The sequence below is a fragment of the Ictalurus punctatus genome, chromosome 16 (genome assembly GCF_001660625.3).
Source record: "Ictalurus punctatus breed USDA103 chromosome 16, Coco_2.0, whole genome shotgun sequence".
NCBI lineage: Eukaryota > Metazoa > Chordata > Actinopteri > Siluriformes > Ictaluridae > Ictalurus > Ictalurus punctatus.
Window position 1 is genome coordinate 1,401,651 of NC_030431.2, and position 19,846 is coordinate 1,421,496.

A 19,846-nucleotide genomic window follows, 5' to 3' on the forward strand; every position below is an offset into this window, starting at 1 on the left:
ATTTTCTGGAAACATCTCACGTCACGCGTGAAGCTGAACAACTAAAAACCGAGCAAGACTTATTAAACAAGCTTCTTCTTGGCCAATATCTCTCCTATACGTGCTCACAAATGAAGGGAGGAAAAAAGAAGTTATGTTATTTTTCATAACTGACAGAGCTTCAGCTAATATTTTTTTTAAAAAATAAATAACTTTTCCTCAATAGCGGTTACATTAGTACAGTTTCTCTCAAGCCTACCTGCAAACAGGAGAAAGCAGCCACTACTTCCTCTCTCGCGCGCTCACTCTCTCTCTCTCGCGCTTGCTTGCTCGCGCGTTCGCGTGTAACTGAAACCGTCGAGCGTTCAGAGGAGCTTTTAGAACCCCAGGCGACAATTTGGACTTCCGCTTCTTCTTTCTGAGCTCTGATTGGCTGACAGAGGCGTGAGGGCGGTCCCTCCTGGGTCGCTACGTCACTGAAAAGTTTCTCTCAAGGCTGAGGCGATTAAACGTTTAGCTAACGGCTAAAACAGTTATAATAAGCGTATTATTTATAATATTGACCTTTTTTAAAAATTATTATTGAACTTGAGGTTAGATTTATACACATGGAAGAGTGTGAAGAAATAACAGAAAATGTCGTTTTTTTGTTTTTGTTTTTTTAATATGGTCAAACTAATAAAATAAATAAAATGCTGGAAGGTGGCCATTTTGGAAAATTCTCACTGTGGTTTCTTTATGGATAAATACACAGCAGTGATGTGAGGAATAAAACAGTTACCACCCCAAAGTGGATTATCCTGCTGGGGAATAAAACAAATAAACAAACAATAGAAACCCTGATAGAATTTGTAATGGTTTTGGTGTTTATAATGGGAATTGTTTTGTTTTTAATGGAACAGAATAATTTGTTGCCTTCTATTGGGGGCATGTTATGTGTAGTGGATACCATTAAAGACCAATGGTTTTTAACGGTTAGTTGATGGTTTGTAATGGAAAACATTAGAATTTCTGTAATGGTTCTATTGGAGTTTTTTTTCCAGTAGGGATTTCTCTATAACAGCATGTTCTGAAGTGTTTAATTCCCCTTATACAACAGCGGTTTTTGCCAACCAATACAATGTTGAATGATACACGTGCTTTTTAACCATTTACAGCTAGATTTACTTTTGAGGAGCATTCATGAAACAACCTACAGTAGTTCCTGTTACTGATACTGAACAAAATGGAATATGTGGTTGGTCGGATTTAATAGAACATATTACTTATAGTGAAGTTCCTCATCAAAATGCTATATTAAAGTTTATTTAAAAACAGTAATTGTAATTTAAAAAAAAAAAAACCACCAGAGAGTTGGGTTCGAGCCTCAGCTCCAGTAAGAGTACTGGGTTGGATTTTATTCGGGGCTTTTGTTAGTGTAACTAAAATTTTGTTAGTGTAATTCAATTCAATCACGTTTAACCAATGTATGCATTTCAATTAAGTAAATTCAACGAACATTGTTTTCTGTGTGCGCTATAACAATTATAAACAGTCGTTCCCTCAGCAGCTTATCTGCTTTCTCTCTCATGAGGTCAATAAGACAAAAAGTACTGCGTTTTACAAAACAACAACAACAACAACAACAACAACATGTCCTCCGTTATGAAGACTTTCCTGTAAAGGAAAACTTTGACACTAGAGACTCCTTCCATAAATGTTAAACAAACATGTCTGTGTACAGAAAGCAATTAATTACAACAATTATACATTTTTCTTTGTTAATTAGCGAAGCGTTTTATGTTCATTATTATTCTTGAATTGCGTAGACCTGCCATACAAGTCCTCGTGAACGAGTTGTCACCGTAGAAAGACAACAATTTCGAGCCAGCGCATTAATATAAACCCGTCATTTGAATCATGAATATTGTAAGAGCTGCTGTTATAGCAAATTAATCAACACCTCTAGCAGCTAACCCGTGCTGTGGTATAAGAGAATTAATAGCCCACATGACTTTGTTAAGCATGAATGAGATTCGTGTCCTGGTGGTACGTTTTCAGTTGAGTTCTCCTTTTCGAAACCTAATATTATCTTCAATTCAGGGAAAAAGTTCAGAACTAACACAAATAACCATGAAGCTCGGCTTACACCGAGCCATGGCTAGTGGCTAAACAACCTGCTCTTAATATATAAAGTGCTTTTCAAAGACGTTCATGATGGCTAACAGGCAAAGAAAGGATTCACAGAGTACTCCTACACAAGAATTAAGTCACAATTAAAGAATGTAATTAAGTCACCTATAGACATGACAGGAGTGTGAGAAGCTTTTTTAAGAAGTGCTGCGAGAACGAAATGAAACTTTAAGAGAAAACTGATTTACAGCAAGGGGATGCAAATAGAAATGGTCAAGGCGTCAAACATTGTTGGATGTGACCCCAATACCTTAAATAGTTCAAAGAGAAAAGCCACAAAAATCATCTTTGACAGCTTGGACCAAGTATGTCAGCTCTATCTTTGTAGAAAACAGACAAGCATGTTATATTTACCATTGTGGAAGTGTCTAGAAGTAATAGAGCAATTATTAATGAATTAATAATAGGACAAATATAACTAATAATAATTAATAGGAAAATTAGATGCCGATTGTACTTTAAAGCTTATACTGAGTTTGCATTTATTATTCATCATCTTTTTTTTTTACTCATCTTACTCATATTTTGCTCATATACATCATCTGTAAACACTGAATCATCTTAACCAGGTCTACAGAACCAGACTTTTATAACAGAGGAATAAAAAGATTCTAGGGTTGGCGTCAAGGCGGTGAGAGGAAAGACTGATAGAGTGGCGAATGCAGTAATCACAGCTTATTTAGAACTGTTATACTATATTTTCCTCGCTGGAAGATCTCCCGTCATTTACATAATCTGCCAATAAATTTATATATAATTCTTCACAGATATAATAATAGTACATTTTCTCTGCAGATCTCTGCAGATATTTATCCATGCTTTCATATAACAGATGGATGCTAGATGTGTCATGGACCGCAAACCATGATTTAAAATAGCCTAGGTCGCGATGGGAAAAACAGGTAATCAATCAACTCAACAAGTAACAGCTCAGCGGATGAAAACAGGCCTAAATAAACACACACACTGAGCAAGCAAGCAAGCAAGAGAGAGAGAGAGAGAGAGAGAGAGAGAGAGAGAGAGAGAGAGAGAGTACTGAGGGTGTTACTGTGCTCACAGAAAAGAACTGAACTTCCCAGACAAATGAAGATACCATCCATGTTTCAATAAACAAACTACAGATCTATGATGGGGGAAAAAAAGGGTTTTCTGCATGCAAAAGATAACAAGGTAGTCTGATACAGCCTGACACAGAGTCACCCTGAAGTTGATTACTTTCCTATAACTGCATGTCCCAAAGTGTTTTATTCCTCTTAGCTGACATAACAGCTTATTTATTAATTATAGAACGAAACTTTGTACTTTTTATCCGTTTATAGTTACATTTAATGTCGTTGAATGTCCACGAAACAAGCTACTTCGTCTTATCGCTTATTCTTAAGCAGTCACTCCTTCGTGGCCTCACTTTTTTTTTCTCCGTTTGTTTGTTTCATAAACAAGACGACGAGAACCAACTTGTCATTTCACCAAGAAACCGCAAAGCCCTCCATCCTGAAGCCTTTCCCATGGCAGAAAGTTTAAAGTTACAGCTGCTTAAAGTTAGAAGACTGATACAATGCCTGTTACTATTAAGATAAATAAATAAATAAATAAATAAATAAATAAAAGATAACATATTGGAACAAGCGCAATAATTGATAAGGACCAGTAGCACACTCAATGTCACGTGTTCATTAAATGGTTCTTTGTGTTGTTGGTTTGGGTTTTTTTTTTTTTTTTTAGGACAGATGAAGTCATTCATGCAGAAGCCCACATAATTCCAAAGCAATAATAAACTTGCTGAGTGGTTTAACTTGACTTCAAATGAAAATCAGGACTGCTGGTATCTGAGAAACCTGCAGGCTGCTTGATGCCACTGGTCAGTGTTAGTGAGCTGCTTTTCCAGTCCCTACATGGTGAAGTAAATCTTCCCTTCAGTGTTAAAGAGTGAGCAGATTGGCATGCCAGTCTCAGCTGATGGAAACAAAGGGTCCCCCCCCCCCCCCCCCCCCCCTCCACCACCACCACAACAAAAAATAAGCTGAAACATATGAGAACTATTATCATATGGTTTATATTTTGAAATTACTGCAAATATTTTTCCTTTTATGGATTTATTGTTCCAGTTAATTTCCTTCGAGCTGTGAAGAACCTTTTATTATGCAGCCAAGTGGCGCCACCTGTTGGTCAAATGAAACATTGACGAATGATTTCTTTTTAATCCAAATACTTTCATTGCTTTTTTTATTGATTTTTTAAAAAAAATAAAACCCATAGATATTAATAAACCCCCCCCCCCCCCCCCAGATATCCCATAAGGCCATGCTGCATCACTGAACAAGCAATGTTCAGTGTTGTTTTTGTGCCAGTCGGAAAAGCATTACATCAGCCCCTCACTACCACAGATATGCCAATTTGTTGTCAGATAATAAAGCATATTGTCAAGTTCTTGCAAAAGAAAGAGAGACTATACCTGGAATGGGATGTTCAGCAAGCACATATAGGTGTGATTGGCACGTGTCCACACACTTTTGGCCATATCGTGTATGTTTTCAGTTCTATAGTGACAGCTTTCAGAGCTGTTCTGATGGATAGCATAAACAATTTTAGAAACAACGTTTGGTGACAACGTTCACGTGGAAGGATATCGTCTAGCGAAACTGTCGAGTCGTGAGAAGATACGTGACACTGAAATACATGATGATGATCATGCAGCGGATATTTCACACCAGGTCGATTCAAACACAAAGAAAACAAGACAAGAAAGTCCGACTGAGTCGTCACTGGTAATATAAAGTGTATTCTCAAGTGCACGATGTATATTTTATGCAGACTCACAATCCTGCATACAGTGATATGAGTAACATAGTGCCTAACATACATACAGTAGCTTATACACTGTTCCCTGATCAGTCTCATCAGAAACCAAAAGAAACTGGACAAACTGGGAACCAGTACTTAAATGACATCATGTAACACAGCATATTTCGTAAACATGATTACGGTACAAGCCTCAGGATTACGGTACAGTACATTAATGCTGAAATTCATGGTTTGTTCATGTTAACTAATGCAGTAAATGATTTTTCTGGCTTGAGTGATGCTTGGCGCATAACCCGTACAAAAACACTAATATACTGTGTTCACATTTCAGAACGTATTGCAGAATATTTCATTGCCATATAAACTGACCGGACCTTTAAACCAACATCTGCAATCATTCAAATGGAGCAAAAGAAATAGTTAAAATAAGTTTCCCAGCAAACGTCACAAAGCAGTGTGTGAGAAATACTGCGTACTGGTTTACGTATCAGACCTCACAAATAAACTGCTTTTTCCCATTGCATATATAGAGGGTCACTCCTATACTGTATGGCGATCCTCTTCCAAAGTTAGACACATAGTCACATAAATTACAAACGTGATAAGGGTGTGAACACGAGGGAAGAGTGTTTGGTTTTTGTTCATTTTGTTCTCATTCTCCCTGCCAGAAGAGAACAAGGGCATTGACAGATTGAAACCTAGAGTCTATCCCAGGGAGCATGGGGCACAAGGCGGGGTACAAGGATTGGCACCCTGGAGAGGGTGCCAATCCATCACAGGGCACAATCACATACACACTCATTCACACACTACGGACACTTTAGACACGCCAATCAGCCTACCATGTATGTCTTTGGACTGGGGGAGGAAACCGGAGTACCCGGAGGAAACCCCCGCAGCACGGGGAGAACATGCGGACTCCGCACACACAGGGCCACGGTGGGAATCGAACCCCCGACCCTAGAGGCATGAGGCGAATGTACTAACCACTAAGCCACTATATACAACTTTGTATACTCTCGAGTCATGCTCCCTTGACAATTTTCAGTATATTTAAATATATTTTTGTCTGTAAACGAAAAAAAAAAAGAAGGTGATTTGTGTTACAACCCTGGTGTCCCACTGTTCCCACTGTTTTAACTTGTTTTGAAAAAAAAAAAAAAGTGTTATAACCACAAAGAAATTAGGAATAAAAATCACTTCAATTTCAGTCCTCTCCTCGCATGTTTTGGTACTTGTGCTTCAATACGTCTACGTATTTCAGAGATTTCAGTCAGCCACGATAAATGTATCTAGCACGCTGTCGTTTAAATATTACAGATTAAAGTGGTTTAAAACAATAAAAAAAAAGCATAGAAATAAAACAACAATGAAAATGGAAAAAAAAGAGGAAGAAATAATCGTATTTAGTATTTAAAAAAAAAAAAAAAAGGAAATTTATACGTAAAAACAAAAAAAAGTCATGCCAGGTAAGGTAATGCTAAAAATAACCAAGTTGTGTTTAAGGTTTGGACTTCTCTGTTACTCTGAAAAATGTTCCAGAGATTGCTGTGATAAGTATATTGCCATACTATATATTGTTCTTGTCGTGGGTTTCCGTTTTCCTGAATGAAATCAGTGTGAGAAGATTGGCTAAAGTCCAAAGTGATGGACCTTTTCATCATCGCATTGCCATTTACTCGTGAGAGGATTTCAAACCCACGTAGCTGTGGCAGGTGAAAGGTGTGGCGTGGTGTGGGACGGGGCAAAACGTTATGAAACGCAGTCGATATGACTAGGGACGCATCAATACTGACAGCAAAAGTGTAGTACCGTATATGAACATGTGGCACAGATGTGGTCCCGACAGAAAGTTCGGCTTAAGAGTAGTGGAGTAAATCAACATGTGTTGGTACAGATGTGGTCTCCACTCAAAATTCAGCATAGGAGTAGTAGAGTGTACTGTATGAACGTGTGGTGGTACAGATTTGGCCTCCAAAGAGTTAGTTCTAGAGTTTGTTTACAACATATATACCACAGATTTGGATGAGAAGGATTAGGATCGTGTTCAGTGAAGGTGAGGAATCTCCAGAGGCTTTAAGGAAACGATTGGGAACCATTCCAGCAGTAGGTTGGAATCTCCAGTCTGGGCAGCTTGCTTCTCGTTCTTCTACTTTGTATCCTCAAGCAGATCATTCCCTGAGTGGCCGGGTAGTGACTGACTGCTGATGGCTGGCTGTGTTTTGGACAAAGTTATGGATTATTTTATTTGTTGTTGGTATCCAGAAACTTTTAAATCAAATCAGCGGGACAGAATGGACTCGTTCTGATACTCCAACTGGAACCAGTACCTCACCTTCTCTTGAGACAGGAAGTCCTTGAAGTTGATTTCCAGCCGGAGTTGATGTCTCTGCTCCTCCTCCGTGAGCTGGTTAGCTGATTGGGAACTGCTGAGCAATGGAGCTTGCTGGGCCAACGGATCCAACATAACACCACTACAAACCTGCAGGACGAAATACTGTAGATATAGTACACAGATGAACAACGAACGAACAATGTAGGAGAATTTGAGAAATTGTCCCGGAGGGACTCTGAGTGAGCACCATGGGCTACCTCCATGTTAAATGTTGAACTAGAATCTGTCCCTAAAAGCTCTAGCTATTTATAAAAATCTGCAAGTTGGCCGCTCTTCTCACACTCAGACACTTCAAATTGACATTACATTGACATTTATTCACTTAGCGGACGCTTTTATCCAAAGCGACTTACAAATGAGGAAGATACAAGCAAAGCGATATATCAAGCAGAGAACAATACAATAAGTGCTACCATACGAGATCTATTAATTGAATTCCAGAAGAAGCAAAGTGCAGAGTAGAGGTGTAAGTCTATTATTTATTTATTTATTTATTTATTTATTATGAGTTGGTTAGGTGTTCATTGAAGAGGTGGGTCTTTAGTTGGGTTTTGAAGACGGTGAGAGATTCTGCGGCCCGGATTGAGATTGGAAGTGCATTCCACCACTGAGGAACAGTTAGTGTGAAGGTTCAAATGGTACAACACGTCGAAGAGTTGGAATTAGTGATAATGATCTAGCTGACCTCAACCTGGACGGCCTGCACTGACGATGGCACTTTAGTTCTCACAAATCCCCCGCACTGGACGACTGAATAAGTTGACTTCTTACAAGCTACGTGATTGACAAAGTATTCACACTATCACCTTGCTACTGGAGTAGCTAATACATTTGCTTCTTGCTGTAATACTATTGCCCAACACTATCAATAAGCAATAAGCACGCCATTGCTTCATTTTGGAAGCAGACCGTCTAGAAAGAAAAAAAAATCTACTCAAAATAAACCAGCCGTTGTGGATGAAGGAACAAAGCGACTAAATCATCATGGAACTTACCGTGTGTCCAGTGAGCACTGAAGACACCGAGTGGAACTTTGTCTTTGACCCCGATGACTGCACGCTGAGCACCGAATTCCTTAACGAAAAACCACTGTTCGAACCGGGGACGCACTGCTTACGAGTACGCTTGTTCAAGAAGTGCAGACACGGAACCTGCTCAGCCAGAGTGTCCCTGTACATCCAGGTATTAAAGAGCAGGATTGAGACAAAGAAGACCACGAATGCAGTTTGTAAATGTTCAAATCAGTCACAGCTCTGTTTAGCTGAAGAAGTGGGTGGGAACCTGTATTTGGAGTGAATGATGGCGTAGATGAAAGGATTATAAATGGCAGAGGCTTTGGCAATGATTGCAGGCACTGCATTGGAATACGGTGTCAGGATGCTGCTATACCTGAAATGTAGAAAATGGCAATTATTTTCTTCAGCTGTAACACCACAGGGAATCCCGTTTGTTAGACGGTGTTCATTTTCTATAGCAACAGATCCGACGTGCCGTCATGTAAATCACAGGATCGTTTCTATAGTACCGACCCGTTCACTGGGATACCTTCTATGCCGGACGCTCCACTTAGATTAAACCTAATGATACACAGATTAAAAACGCGTTGTTTGTTTACAAATTGTTGATAACGGTGACTCGTTCTATGAGTCTGCAGGCTTAGTTGTTAAAGCACTGTGTCTACTAAACGGAAGGTCGTGAGCCCAAGATTGTGAGTTCAAATTGCTGCGCTGTTAAGCTTCTATGGTTGGGTCCTTGAGCAAGACCCTTATCTCTCAACCGCTCAATTGTAAACTGTATAAAACCAAGTAAGGAAAATTTTAATTGCATTGGTCAGCCTTGCTGCTTATCGTTCTGCTCCATTAGTCTGCACTCTAGAGGTTTAAACCGGCAGAATTTACCTCCTGACACCACTATACTCGACTATATTACTACAAGAGGCTTTTTTTAAGTGCCTGAAAGTTTAGATGTTGGATTTTTTTTTTGTCCCCATGTGAAAGTGACAACTGGAGCGGACTTTCCTCGGGACAGCCGGTCCTTGGCGAACACCAAGCGTTTAGTCTCTAGTTCAATCCATTCCGGTTTATTATAAACTGTTTGCCATGTTTACCGCTTACTTTGTGGCCGGATGATGAATTGATGTAAGTCGGTCAGACATGGTCTGGCAGACTGTGCCTCTGGTTGTTGTTATGCGTCAACTCACATCACATAATTTCAACACTTCTGCGTGTGTATGAACCTGGCATTTACAGTACTAGCCGTGGGATCTGTGTAAGGCTTACCATGAGTAAGGAAGCGCAAACATGTTTGGATAAAAGAAGTCAGATAAACCAGTTTGTCAATTGTGCATCACGTCTTTAAAGAACAATGTTGTGCACTGAATCTCATCAAAAAAACAAAACAAACAAAACAAACAAACAACAACAACAAAAGATATCTATAGCTACCCTGCCCAGGCGATGAGAGTAACGAAGGCGTAAGGTGACCAGGACAGCACAAACACGACAATGACCACAAAGGCGACCTTTGCCAGTTTCCACTCTCTCTTTATAGACTGCTGTTGAACCAGTGTGGTACTCCTCATCTGGGTCCCCAGGCTCTCGACATCTCTGAAAGCATGAAGTGAAGAAGTCACGTAAGCTTTTTCACTGTTAGAGAAACCAGCCATAAATATATAACGACGGTCTACCATGTGCGTTTATGTTCGGTACATATGAATGATATTCTCAAGTAAAAGTACATTTCTTTAAATAACTATTTAAAAAAAAAAAATGAAGTTCTTAGTAGTGAACCAGTTTTAGACCCTGCTGTGCGTCCCCTAATGCATAAAATGATGTGCATGCTTTCTATACCTTTACCTGCTCGTGTTACGAATCGCTAGAAACATGAAGACGTAGCAGTACGATATGATGCCCAAGGGGACAAAAAAGACCAAGCAGCACAGCATGAGCGTGTAGCTTTTGTTAGCTGGAGTTGACGTCACATAATCCCACGTGCAAGAAGTCATGAAGCCTTCTGGTACATAGGAACCTGTCGGTAAGAAAACACAAATGATCTGTTCACGTTGGACACCGGAGACGTGTTTGTACCGTTTATATACATTCTGGATAATAGCAGGCTCACGGAATGGTTTGATGAGCATAGAAATGCTAAAATATATGCTAGGGCCTTCGCAGTCACCAGATCTCAACCCAGGTTGAAGACCAGCAAGAGATTTTGGATCGACAAAAGAGCAAATGAAGGAATACTGTTTGGAAGAAGAGTACTGATCTCTCCAGTACGGTCCCAGAGACTTGTAGAATCAATACCAAAGTCCAGTGAAGATGTTCTGGTGGCTTTCGTTGGCCTTAGTTTTTTTTTTTTTTTTATGCGTGTGTATCTAAGGTGCGTATTTCTTGAAAATCTAAAGAAAATGCCCAATGAAACTTGATAGTCAACCACAAATATGTGCGTGAAGCAAAACAGAGTGAGCAAGAAGCACACAAAATGGCTGCCAACACTTACTCCATCCAAGTAAGGGTGCTGAACTCCAGGCCAGAGAGTAAATCCACACTATCAGGATGCTGATGAGCGTCCGGCGTTTAGAGTTCCAGCCGATCGCCTGCAGTGGCTTGGTGATTACTATGTAGCGGTCGATGGAGATGGCCACCAGGTTAATCATGGAAGTGATGCCAAACAAGGCACTACAGAAGGCGTAGATCTCACACCCTAAACAGCAAAGCCATGCAGAAAAACCTGTGAGAAATTCCTTCTGGGAGTTCAGTAAAAAAAAACACTTTCGATATGAAAGATTATCTGATCGGTTCGAAGACGTTTTTATAGTACCTGTTTTTCCAAACACCCACTCCTTATACAAACTATTGACAAAAAACATGGGCGACTGAGTGCTGACCATGAGGAGGTCGCTCACAGCAAGGTTGATAATGAAGTAGTTGGGTGGAGAGCGTAGTTTCTTGTTACTGGAAGGAAAAATGGGAAAATACAGCTGCTGATGACGAATTTTACATCTGTTAAGATCTTTAATCGCTTTAGGAGTCATATTATTTAATGGTGTTGTAATCTAACGGTAAGCGTATCATGTAGGAATGTCCATCACTGTTAGCTGTCTCCATCTTGTGAGCCTAATACCAAAATAATCCGAGGCTGTCGATTCTTGTAATTCGGTTTATTTGAAGTACATGTACATGGAGCAGCAGTCACTTACACACAATCATACACCCCCCTCCCCCCGCACACCCACCCACCCACCCACCCACACACACACACACACACACACTGAAGCTCCTCAAGTAATCATCTGCTGATGAGCATTCCAAAGTCCTCCATTAAGAATCCATTCACGGAATGTCGCAGAAACGAAAACCGTCAAACCCTAAAAGCTGCACTACAAGTGCTCTAAAAGCTACAGGTTACACACACCTTTCCAGGTAAAAGATCCTAAGGAAAAGTACAGCTCGGGACCTTTATTTGTGATGGCTTGCAATGATATTATCTCTGAAGTAAAACTGCATATTCTGCATTCTATGCGAATTAAGATTTCCTGCTATGGCCATTCAGACGAGTCTAAGATAAGTTGACCTACCAGAAGAATGCGTAGATAACGAGTGCATTCCCGATGACGCCCACAGTCCCGATGACCGCCACGATGGAAGCCGTGATGTAGTGCACGTGGTCTGGAACATCCACCTTTCTGTAGAAACCTCGATCCATGTCCAAGTCGTTCTGTAACAGCAAATACGGACGACAGACAATCTATCACTAGTGCTTTCAATCAGAATACTGCCTCATGCTCCCTTTCGCGCTGATGTTTCACCTGCTCGCTCTCTCTCTCTCTCTCTCTCTCTCTCTCTCTCTCTGAGTGATTCCCCACCCTCTCTCTCTCTCTCCAGTTATACAAGAATACAGTAAACACGAGGTTACATATGATGTTACATATGATGTTACATATGATGTGCTGACAAGCAAGTACACTAACGTGTGAGACCTTTTCAACTTTTCAAACTCATTTAAGTGACAGGAAGCAAGTTGAAACCTTGCAATTGGCACAAAATAATGCACCTGAATAAAGGAAACATCTTCTGTTCTTTTGTTGGTTTTGTGATGTTACATCAATCGTCCCCAAAGTACCGGGACAAATCAATAACACTCAAAGCAGTCACAGTCTTTGTAGGAGAGAGCAGCCACAACATCTAGCAAGGGGTAAAAGCCATCATGTTGTGGTTAGGAACATTAGGGTTTGGTGTAGCAAGTTGGAACATCAACAGCATTCGCATTCACTCTTTAATTTACAGTTATCCATATTATTAATCATTTAATTTTTAAGAAAGAAATCGGATTGCAGATATTTCGCGTTTTCGTCGTATCAAATATGTATTTTTCAACGAACATCTGTAATATTTATGCGAATGAGGTTTTGTCTCAATAAACATGAATATATTTGCATACTTAATTAATTAAAGGGAAAAAAATCTTAGAAACTTGATACGTCCGATACATTTTACAAAAGGTTTTTTTTTTCTTGCGCATCTTGATGCACCGATTTCCTCCACCTTCTACTGTAAAACGTCATGTGAACCCGTTCCTTCTCTTTAACTCCGCTTGTCGTGGCGCGTTTTGGATATCGAGCTCAAGTTTGTACGTTTTTTAAAAACTCAAACTTGAAGTAATCGATTGTCTTGACTTGTAGAACTTGTGACGTGTGACTTTTTGAGTTGAAACACGTCGAAACTTGAAACTCAACTCGAGTCTACTCGCGTTTTTAAGGCGGCTGGTGAACTTTCATGTCTAAGTTTAACCACCTGAAATGTCCTACGGTGCATTCTCAGATTTTCATTGGGCTTTTTAGGTTTTCCAAAGGCATGATGGTCTGACTTGAACTGAAGCCAGTTATTAGTAGAGGCCAGGTCTGAATAATGGAGCCATTGTGCAAACTGTCCATTTTCTTGTACAGCTCAATATCATGTGGTTACATAGCTTAAACCCAGCCATGTTATCATTTTCAGCCACAACAGCATGTATTGTAACACTCACATGAAACCTATTTTTGGTTGAGCGTCTCATTCGGCTGTCCTGGGGTTCTATCCCCTGGAGAGTGGCGGCCATAAGAATGGACTTGTCTAACTACTTTGTCACCGCAATCAGTGAAGGTTTTCTGATAATCATTTCAGAAGCACCTCTCCCTTGCTTTTGTAGTGTCGATAGACATATTTGCCTTGCATGTTGCCGGGATCGGATCATCCTGGAACATATCATTCATTTTACTCAATGAATTAACTCCAGAATCCCAAATGGACCTCGATAAAGATCTCCAATCTCTTGCTCATCAGCTGATGTGTCCTCCTCAGAGCTTTCAGGTCCTTGTACTGCTGGCTGGCCATCGTCATCTCCTGACAGCTGTGAAGACTGTCTTAGCGTTTATTTATTTTTTCTGTCCTCTTTATTGAAAAGTGAAAATATCATTTGAAAAAGAGAGTTAGCAAGTCCTGTTGTCTGCCGAGCAGGACACTGATTAAAAGGGTTAAACTGATCAAACTAGTACTAAAAATGTTCTGAAACTGTAGTTAAATACAGTCTTTCTTTCTTTTTTTTTAAACAAATTGAATATCTGCCCCAGAAACATCATATCTTCAATTAGTTACCTCGCTTGCTGCCATAAAATGCATAAAATTACGGTATCGTGACATAAGCACTAAGACAAATCTTCGAAAACAGACAAACAAACAAACAAACATTGCAGCCCATCATTTTTCAAAAAAAAAAAAATCTCTTTTTTAGATTTGTTTTCCTAATTTAAGTCTCACTCGGCATGATCTGTCAATAAAAACCATTATGTGACCCTGAAATGCCAGAAATACACCAAGCTGCCTTGAAAATGTCAAATTGCAACCTTAGTGTCGTTGGTATCGATTAACCGAGGCGGTGAACCAAACTGACATCAAATCGAACAAAGGCAGTTTGCTATAGCTGATGCTTGTTTGAATAAGCCTTTCCAAATGATCATGGAGTCCTACAGTATATACGCCCCCTTTATACACCTCCCTTGACATTCAATGGAAATCAATGAACTGAAGAACGGTTCTACCGCTCGTCATTGTCTGAAAAGTGGTACTTTTTGGTACTGTGTTGAAGTAACAATGAAGAAAGTGACTGTATATATCCATCCATCCATCCATCCATCCATCCATCTTCTATACCGCTTTATCCTTTTCAGGGTCACGGGGAAACCTGGAGCCTATCCCAGGGAGCATGGGGCACAAGGCGGGGTACACCCTGGACAGGGTGCCAATCCATCACAGGGCACAATCACATACACACTCACACACCCATTCATACACTACGGACACTTCAGACACGCCAATCAGCCTACCATGCATGTGTTTGGACTGGGGGAGGAAACCGGAGTACCCGGAGGAAACCCCCGCAGCACGGGGAGAACACGCAAACTCCAACTATATACATTTACATTTTAATTTCAAAATGGCTAATTTAGAACTTCCTCCAAACACTACGTGGGAAGAAAGAGTGTGTGTGATTGGGGGGGGTGGGTGGGTGGGGGGGTAAAGAACTATGGCTAGGAACCAAGCAAGAGTATCATGTGTATTTAATGAGACACAGTCATAATAGAGCAAATAATAATAAATGTGGTCACAAAAATCAGGGTATGAGATCAACACAGAGCTAAAACGAGAAGAAACCAGGATTCTGTGGCATGAGTGGATCACTGCGCATGAATTATATTAACACCACAGCGCTGTTGAAAGCTCGGTTCTGATTGGTCAGAAGGTGTAAAAGTTTCTATAACAGCAGCTCTGGCTGGAATTCTGATATTTTGTATGCAGGGGCTTAAAAAATAAAATGAAAAAAAAAAAAACGTGCAGTTGTTGATATGGTGACGTTTTCTGTAAGTAACATTTATTTATCTTTTGTGGAAGGAGTCTCCAGTGTCAGTGCTTCGTAACAACGAGAGGTAAAGTCCGCAGGAAAGTCTTTAGAATGGAGGACTTTTTGCGCTGTGCCGTTTCTCTGAATGACTGTTTATAGCTGCTCTATAAGGAAGAACAGGATCCAAGTCATTTCATAGATGACAGGACAAGGGCGTGACAAGAATTTAACATTAGATTAGAAGCATTACATAATGTGACTTACAGGCACGTAATGTGAGTGCACCTCATCGTGTGGACTGCGACGTCATACCGTACTTGTGATATTAACATGAACTAACACCTATTTTGGTCAGTCTATTTCTCTAAAAGAACCCTGGTTACGCAAATTCCCTTCAGATTAATTACTTTCTATCAGGTAAAGTCCTGACCATGTGACATCTCACCCAGCCTTTCAGTCATTCAACACAGAATTGCAATTAATTAAAACTGGACATGGATGACAACGGTAATGATTATAAGCAAGCGCTTAAGCTGAAAGTATGATGATTAAAATGATGCTCATGTTCCCTCGGGAGAATGAACCCGGTTTAATGCGGAGCAGCCATATGGTCACACGTACAGTGCTTAGAAAGGGGGGAAGGTTTAATAAACCTCAGTAAGAGACCTTCAGGCTACCGAATAAAGCCTGTTTATTCTACACACATCTGCGTATACTGTATTTAGAGCCATCAATAATTTATCTACGTACATCCAGGTCAGCGAACGGGACTTTTTACACACACGTGTATCTACGTATGCGTCTCATATATACAGGTTCGGGGAGTAACGCAACGGCGTTATACAATCAGGATACAAAAAAGTGGTAACTTTTTATAACAGCCGTGACTCACGTGAGCAACGTGGTCGTGGACGCACAAATAAATGTTGAATTTTAAATAAAGTTAATCCGGTAGAAATGAAATGCTTTCGTGATGTCATGTCACCCGCGTCGGGGACAGCCATCTTTTTTTCTTTTTTTTTTCTTTTCCTTAAAACAAATCCAAACACTGAACACGTTTTTAAGCCCTAAATAAAAGTATTTTTAGATCACATTGCATTTCTCTTGACTTTATTTACATGTGACCTTGAAGTAAATATATATATATAAATATAAAATAGTCAATAAAAAATGTACCTGAATTTAGAAACAAAGCAAAATTTACACAAAAATGTATTCGACAGATTTCTCTTACCTGCACAAACCTCTCCGTTTTCCCTGTGCATTGATATCAAACGCTGTTGTGTTCAATTCGTTCGGCTGAATTACGGGACATGCGACATAAACCCGTGTCTGTGTGTCCGGAGACGCTGCGAGTTCTCGGTGAGAAAGCGTGGACATGGAAGTACAGTATGTTTTTAAGTGCGGTCGTTACGTGTCAGAGCGATTGAAATGGAAAAGTGGGGGGAAAAAAGGAAAGAAAAAAAAAAAAAAAAGCCACTCGAGTAAATCCGGAGCTAAACCTCTTAGATGTTTAATCCTATAAGATAAGACAGGAGGTGTCATTTTATGTCATTTTCTGTTTTCCACATCAGAAGTTCAACACCGGGGAGAAATCTGCGGCATTAGAAACCTCCATCATCATCATCAGAGTGAGCAATTTTGGAAATGGGATAACTGCGTGTAATGGCAGTTCTACACCGATAAAGCACGCTATATATAAATTGTGATGATTTTTTACCTTATTATTTTCACATCATCCGACGTATTGAATTATGGCCGGATTCGGTACGTGTGTAGAAAGAAAAAAAAAGAAAAACACACTACGCAGGGCCTCTACAGTCTCAGCCAATTCCAACTGGCCGAGTCGACCTTATTGGTCGTGGAGGGTGAAAATTATCCGTCATTGGCTAAAAGATAGCAGTTTCTTAGCGACGATCCAATGAACGTGGCGACTGACCTTCCTGGGATTCAAACTGCAGTGTGACAAGAGAACCGCGACGGAACCCTGACGATCTACTGTTTAATATAAATGAAAGAATGTTTTTGTGAAACAATTTATCGGAACGTTTACGTTTATATGAAATAAGGAATGAAACCTATCAAGGCGTGCCGTTATTAGAAAAATAACCGGCGACAGGCCGTGTGATTCGGCTCAGGGTTCGGTAACACGGCAGGAATTTGCTGAAGGCTAAAAGGTTGAACTTTTTGACACAAAAACAGCAGGCGGTTATAGAGCAGCGGTTAAGATGTTGGAGGATCGATCAGTCATGAGTTCAAATCAAAGCACTGACACTGCTGGGCCCTTGATTAAGGCCCTTAACCCTCAACTGCTCAGCTGTATACAAGAGATCAATGTAACTGCATACCAAAATAGTCCAGGCCATGTGTGAAACGAGCTACGTCTGTATAACTGCACGGTCTGGAGGGTGTTATAATGATTATACCACAGCAATTTGCAAAGATGCTAATGATTCATTTATTAATGGATGGCACTTCACTTTTTTTTATTTATTTATTTATTTATTTTTTAAGTTTACATTTAATGCTGTGGAACGTCTGTGAGACGAGTTATTTCCTGTTATTACTTATGTTTACATTTATGTTTATTCGTTTAGCGGACGCTTGTACCCAGAGCGACTTACAAATGAGGAACTGCAAGCAGAGCGGTAGATCCAGGCCGAGAACACTGCGAGTAGCGCTACTGCACAGGGTTTATAATGGAGTTCGGAAGACGTGGGTCTTTAGCGGGTTTTCTTTTAAAAAAATAGTGATAGATTCTGCAGTCCGGTTTTAGGTTGGAAGATCATTCCACCACTGAGGGACAGTCAGTGTGGAGAGATGTTACGTTACAGCAACGATAAACTGTATCTCCTCGCCCACTCACTCTCTCTCTCTCTCTCTCTCTCTCTCTCTTAATGGGAAGCGCTGCAATGCACTGTGTGCGCTACAAAGTTCTGACACCGGAGACTCCTTCCATAACTATGAAATAAATGTCTCCTAACTTCCCCAAATCAGCGATTTTATGTGCTTTTTTGTTAAATTTTTATTATTATTATTATTATTACGTGTTTATAATTTGTCTTAAATTACGTAGAGCATCTGCCATACAAGAAAATATGTATGAACTGTGAACACTATATATGAATAATGACAATGCCACAACATTATATATACATATATATATATATATACAAACACACACACACACATAACAGTGCCATGGTGCGTAAATACAAGCTTCCCTGAAAGAGTAATCAATGAATTTTCCACTATAATATCTCTGAACGAAGATCTGAGGAGAGCCAAAGTGTCATTCTCAGATCTTTGTTCGCAGACTGTTTAAGACGTTAATAAAGAGCTCACAGGTCAGGCTGGCGTTTGAAGATCGTCATCATCTCCCGCGTGCCCAGCTGAAGCATCACGCTTTTTGATTAAAAGCATCCATGTGTGAAAGGGTACAAAAATTGTTCACACAGATAAAAGCTTTCTGACTGCACCTCAGGATTTAAAAACACAGCTCACGAACCCACCCATGACCGAAGGCATTACTCAAAGCGCAAAAACACAGGGGTTTTTAATGAGCTCCGGCACCAACGTCAAAGAAAATGCGGCTGGCATTTTCTTTGTGGATTTCACTGTGGATTATAATGTTGTTTGTTGTTGTTGTTTTTTAGTATTTTATTTTATTTGGCCCCATTTGACAGACTTTCATTCGAAGACGTCCTTCGGAAACATTCATTCTTGCATGATTACTTTTTTTAAACATTTAAAAAAAAAAAAAACCTAAATCAATTAAAATAAAACCTGACATTACTTACAGAACATTCATGAAGACATATTTCTATAGATTGCAGCTCTTTCTATTCAAGTCTTCTTCTGACAAAAATATTTCCCCCTTCTTTTTTTTTTTCCTTTTCTTTTCCTCACTTTATATAAGAATGCAGCACGGCCATGAACAGCGGCTGATCTTCTGAAGGTCTTCTCTGTCCGTCACGTACAAAATATAAACAAGTGCATGTTTGTGTCGCAGGGAAGGGGAAAAAAAAGAAAAAAAAAAAAAGACAAGAAGCTATTTCAAGAGGAAACTGGCATACAACCAATATGGAACAAAAAAAAAACACAAAAAAACATTTAATGTCCTCTGTTGACAATTTCCTGACTGAAGAACCATGCTTGAAGGAAGACAATACACTGTGGGCTCTCAGAGGATCAGATCATGTAAGAGCTCTCTATGAAATCATTCTCGTCAGAGAAATGGAATATAACTTAACTCTCATTCTCCCATCCGTCAATGTTTACCATGGGACCCGATAAAGTTCCTCCATGGTGCACGTAATAATAATAATAATAATAATAACAATAATAATAAGTTATAGATCACTATAGACACAACTACATAACTAAAAATCAATCAGACTGACGTGCAGCGTTATACAAAAAAAAAAAAAAAAGGTATGACTTACTGCATGCTCAATTCAATTCGATATGATTTCTAAAGCACTTTTAACAACAGATATTCTCACAAAGCAGCTTTACAGAAATCAGGATGTAGATTTAGATCTTAGATCTCTAACGAGTGGTGACATCGGCGAGGAAAAACTCCCTGAGACCACATGAGTAGCAGCGTAACGACAGTTA

General features: G+C 39.8%; 2 protein-coding genes across 4 annotated transcripts in view; both read right to left on the reverse strand.

Moving 5' to 3' along the window:
- The window catches only part of pdlim5b (PDZ and LIM domain 5b), a 59,092-nt gene extending 58,723 nt beyond the window's left edge, over nucleotides 1-369 (reverse strand). For all 3 annotated transcript variants that reach the window (XM_017489279.3, XM_017489278.3, XM_017489276.3), the window contains exon 1: nucleotides 239-369. The gene's annotated coding sequence lies outside the window, so the exon portion shown is untranslated. The remainder of the gene's footprint in view (nucleotides 1-238) is intronic.
- A 4,096-nt stretch (nucleotides 370-4,465) lies between these two features.
- On the reverse strand, nucleotides 4,466-12,599 carry opn4xa (opsin 4xa). The gene is made up of 9 exons (XM_017488405.3): nucleotides 11,928-12,599; nucleotides 11,171-11,304; nucleotides 10,850-11,053; nucleotides 10,204-10,375; nucleotides 9,793-9,954; nucleotides 8,630-8,737; nucleotides 8,344-8,518; nucleotides 7,289-7,435; nucleotides 4,466-7,168 (listed from the first exon to the last, which is right to left on the reverse strand). Exons 1-9 carry the CDS (start codon nucleotides 12,053-12,055, stop codon nucleotides 7,103-7,105), a joined length of 1,296 nt encoding a protein of 431 aa, XP_017343894.2. The 5' UTR covers nucleotides 12,056-12,599; the 3' UTR covers nucleotides 4,466-7,102.
- Between the last annotated feature and the right edge of the window lie 7,247 nt (nucleotides 12,600-19,846).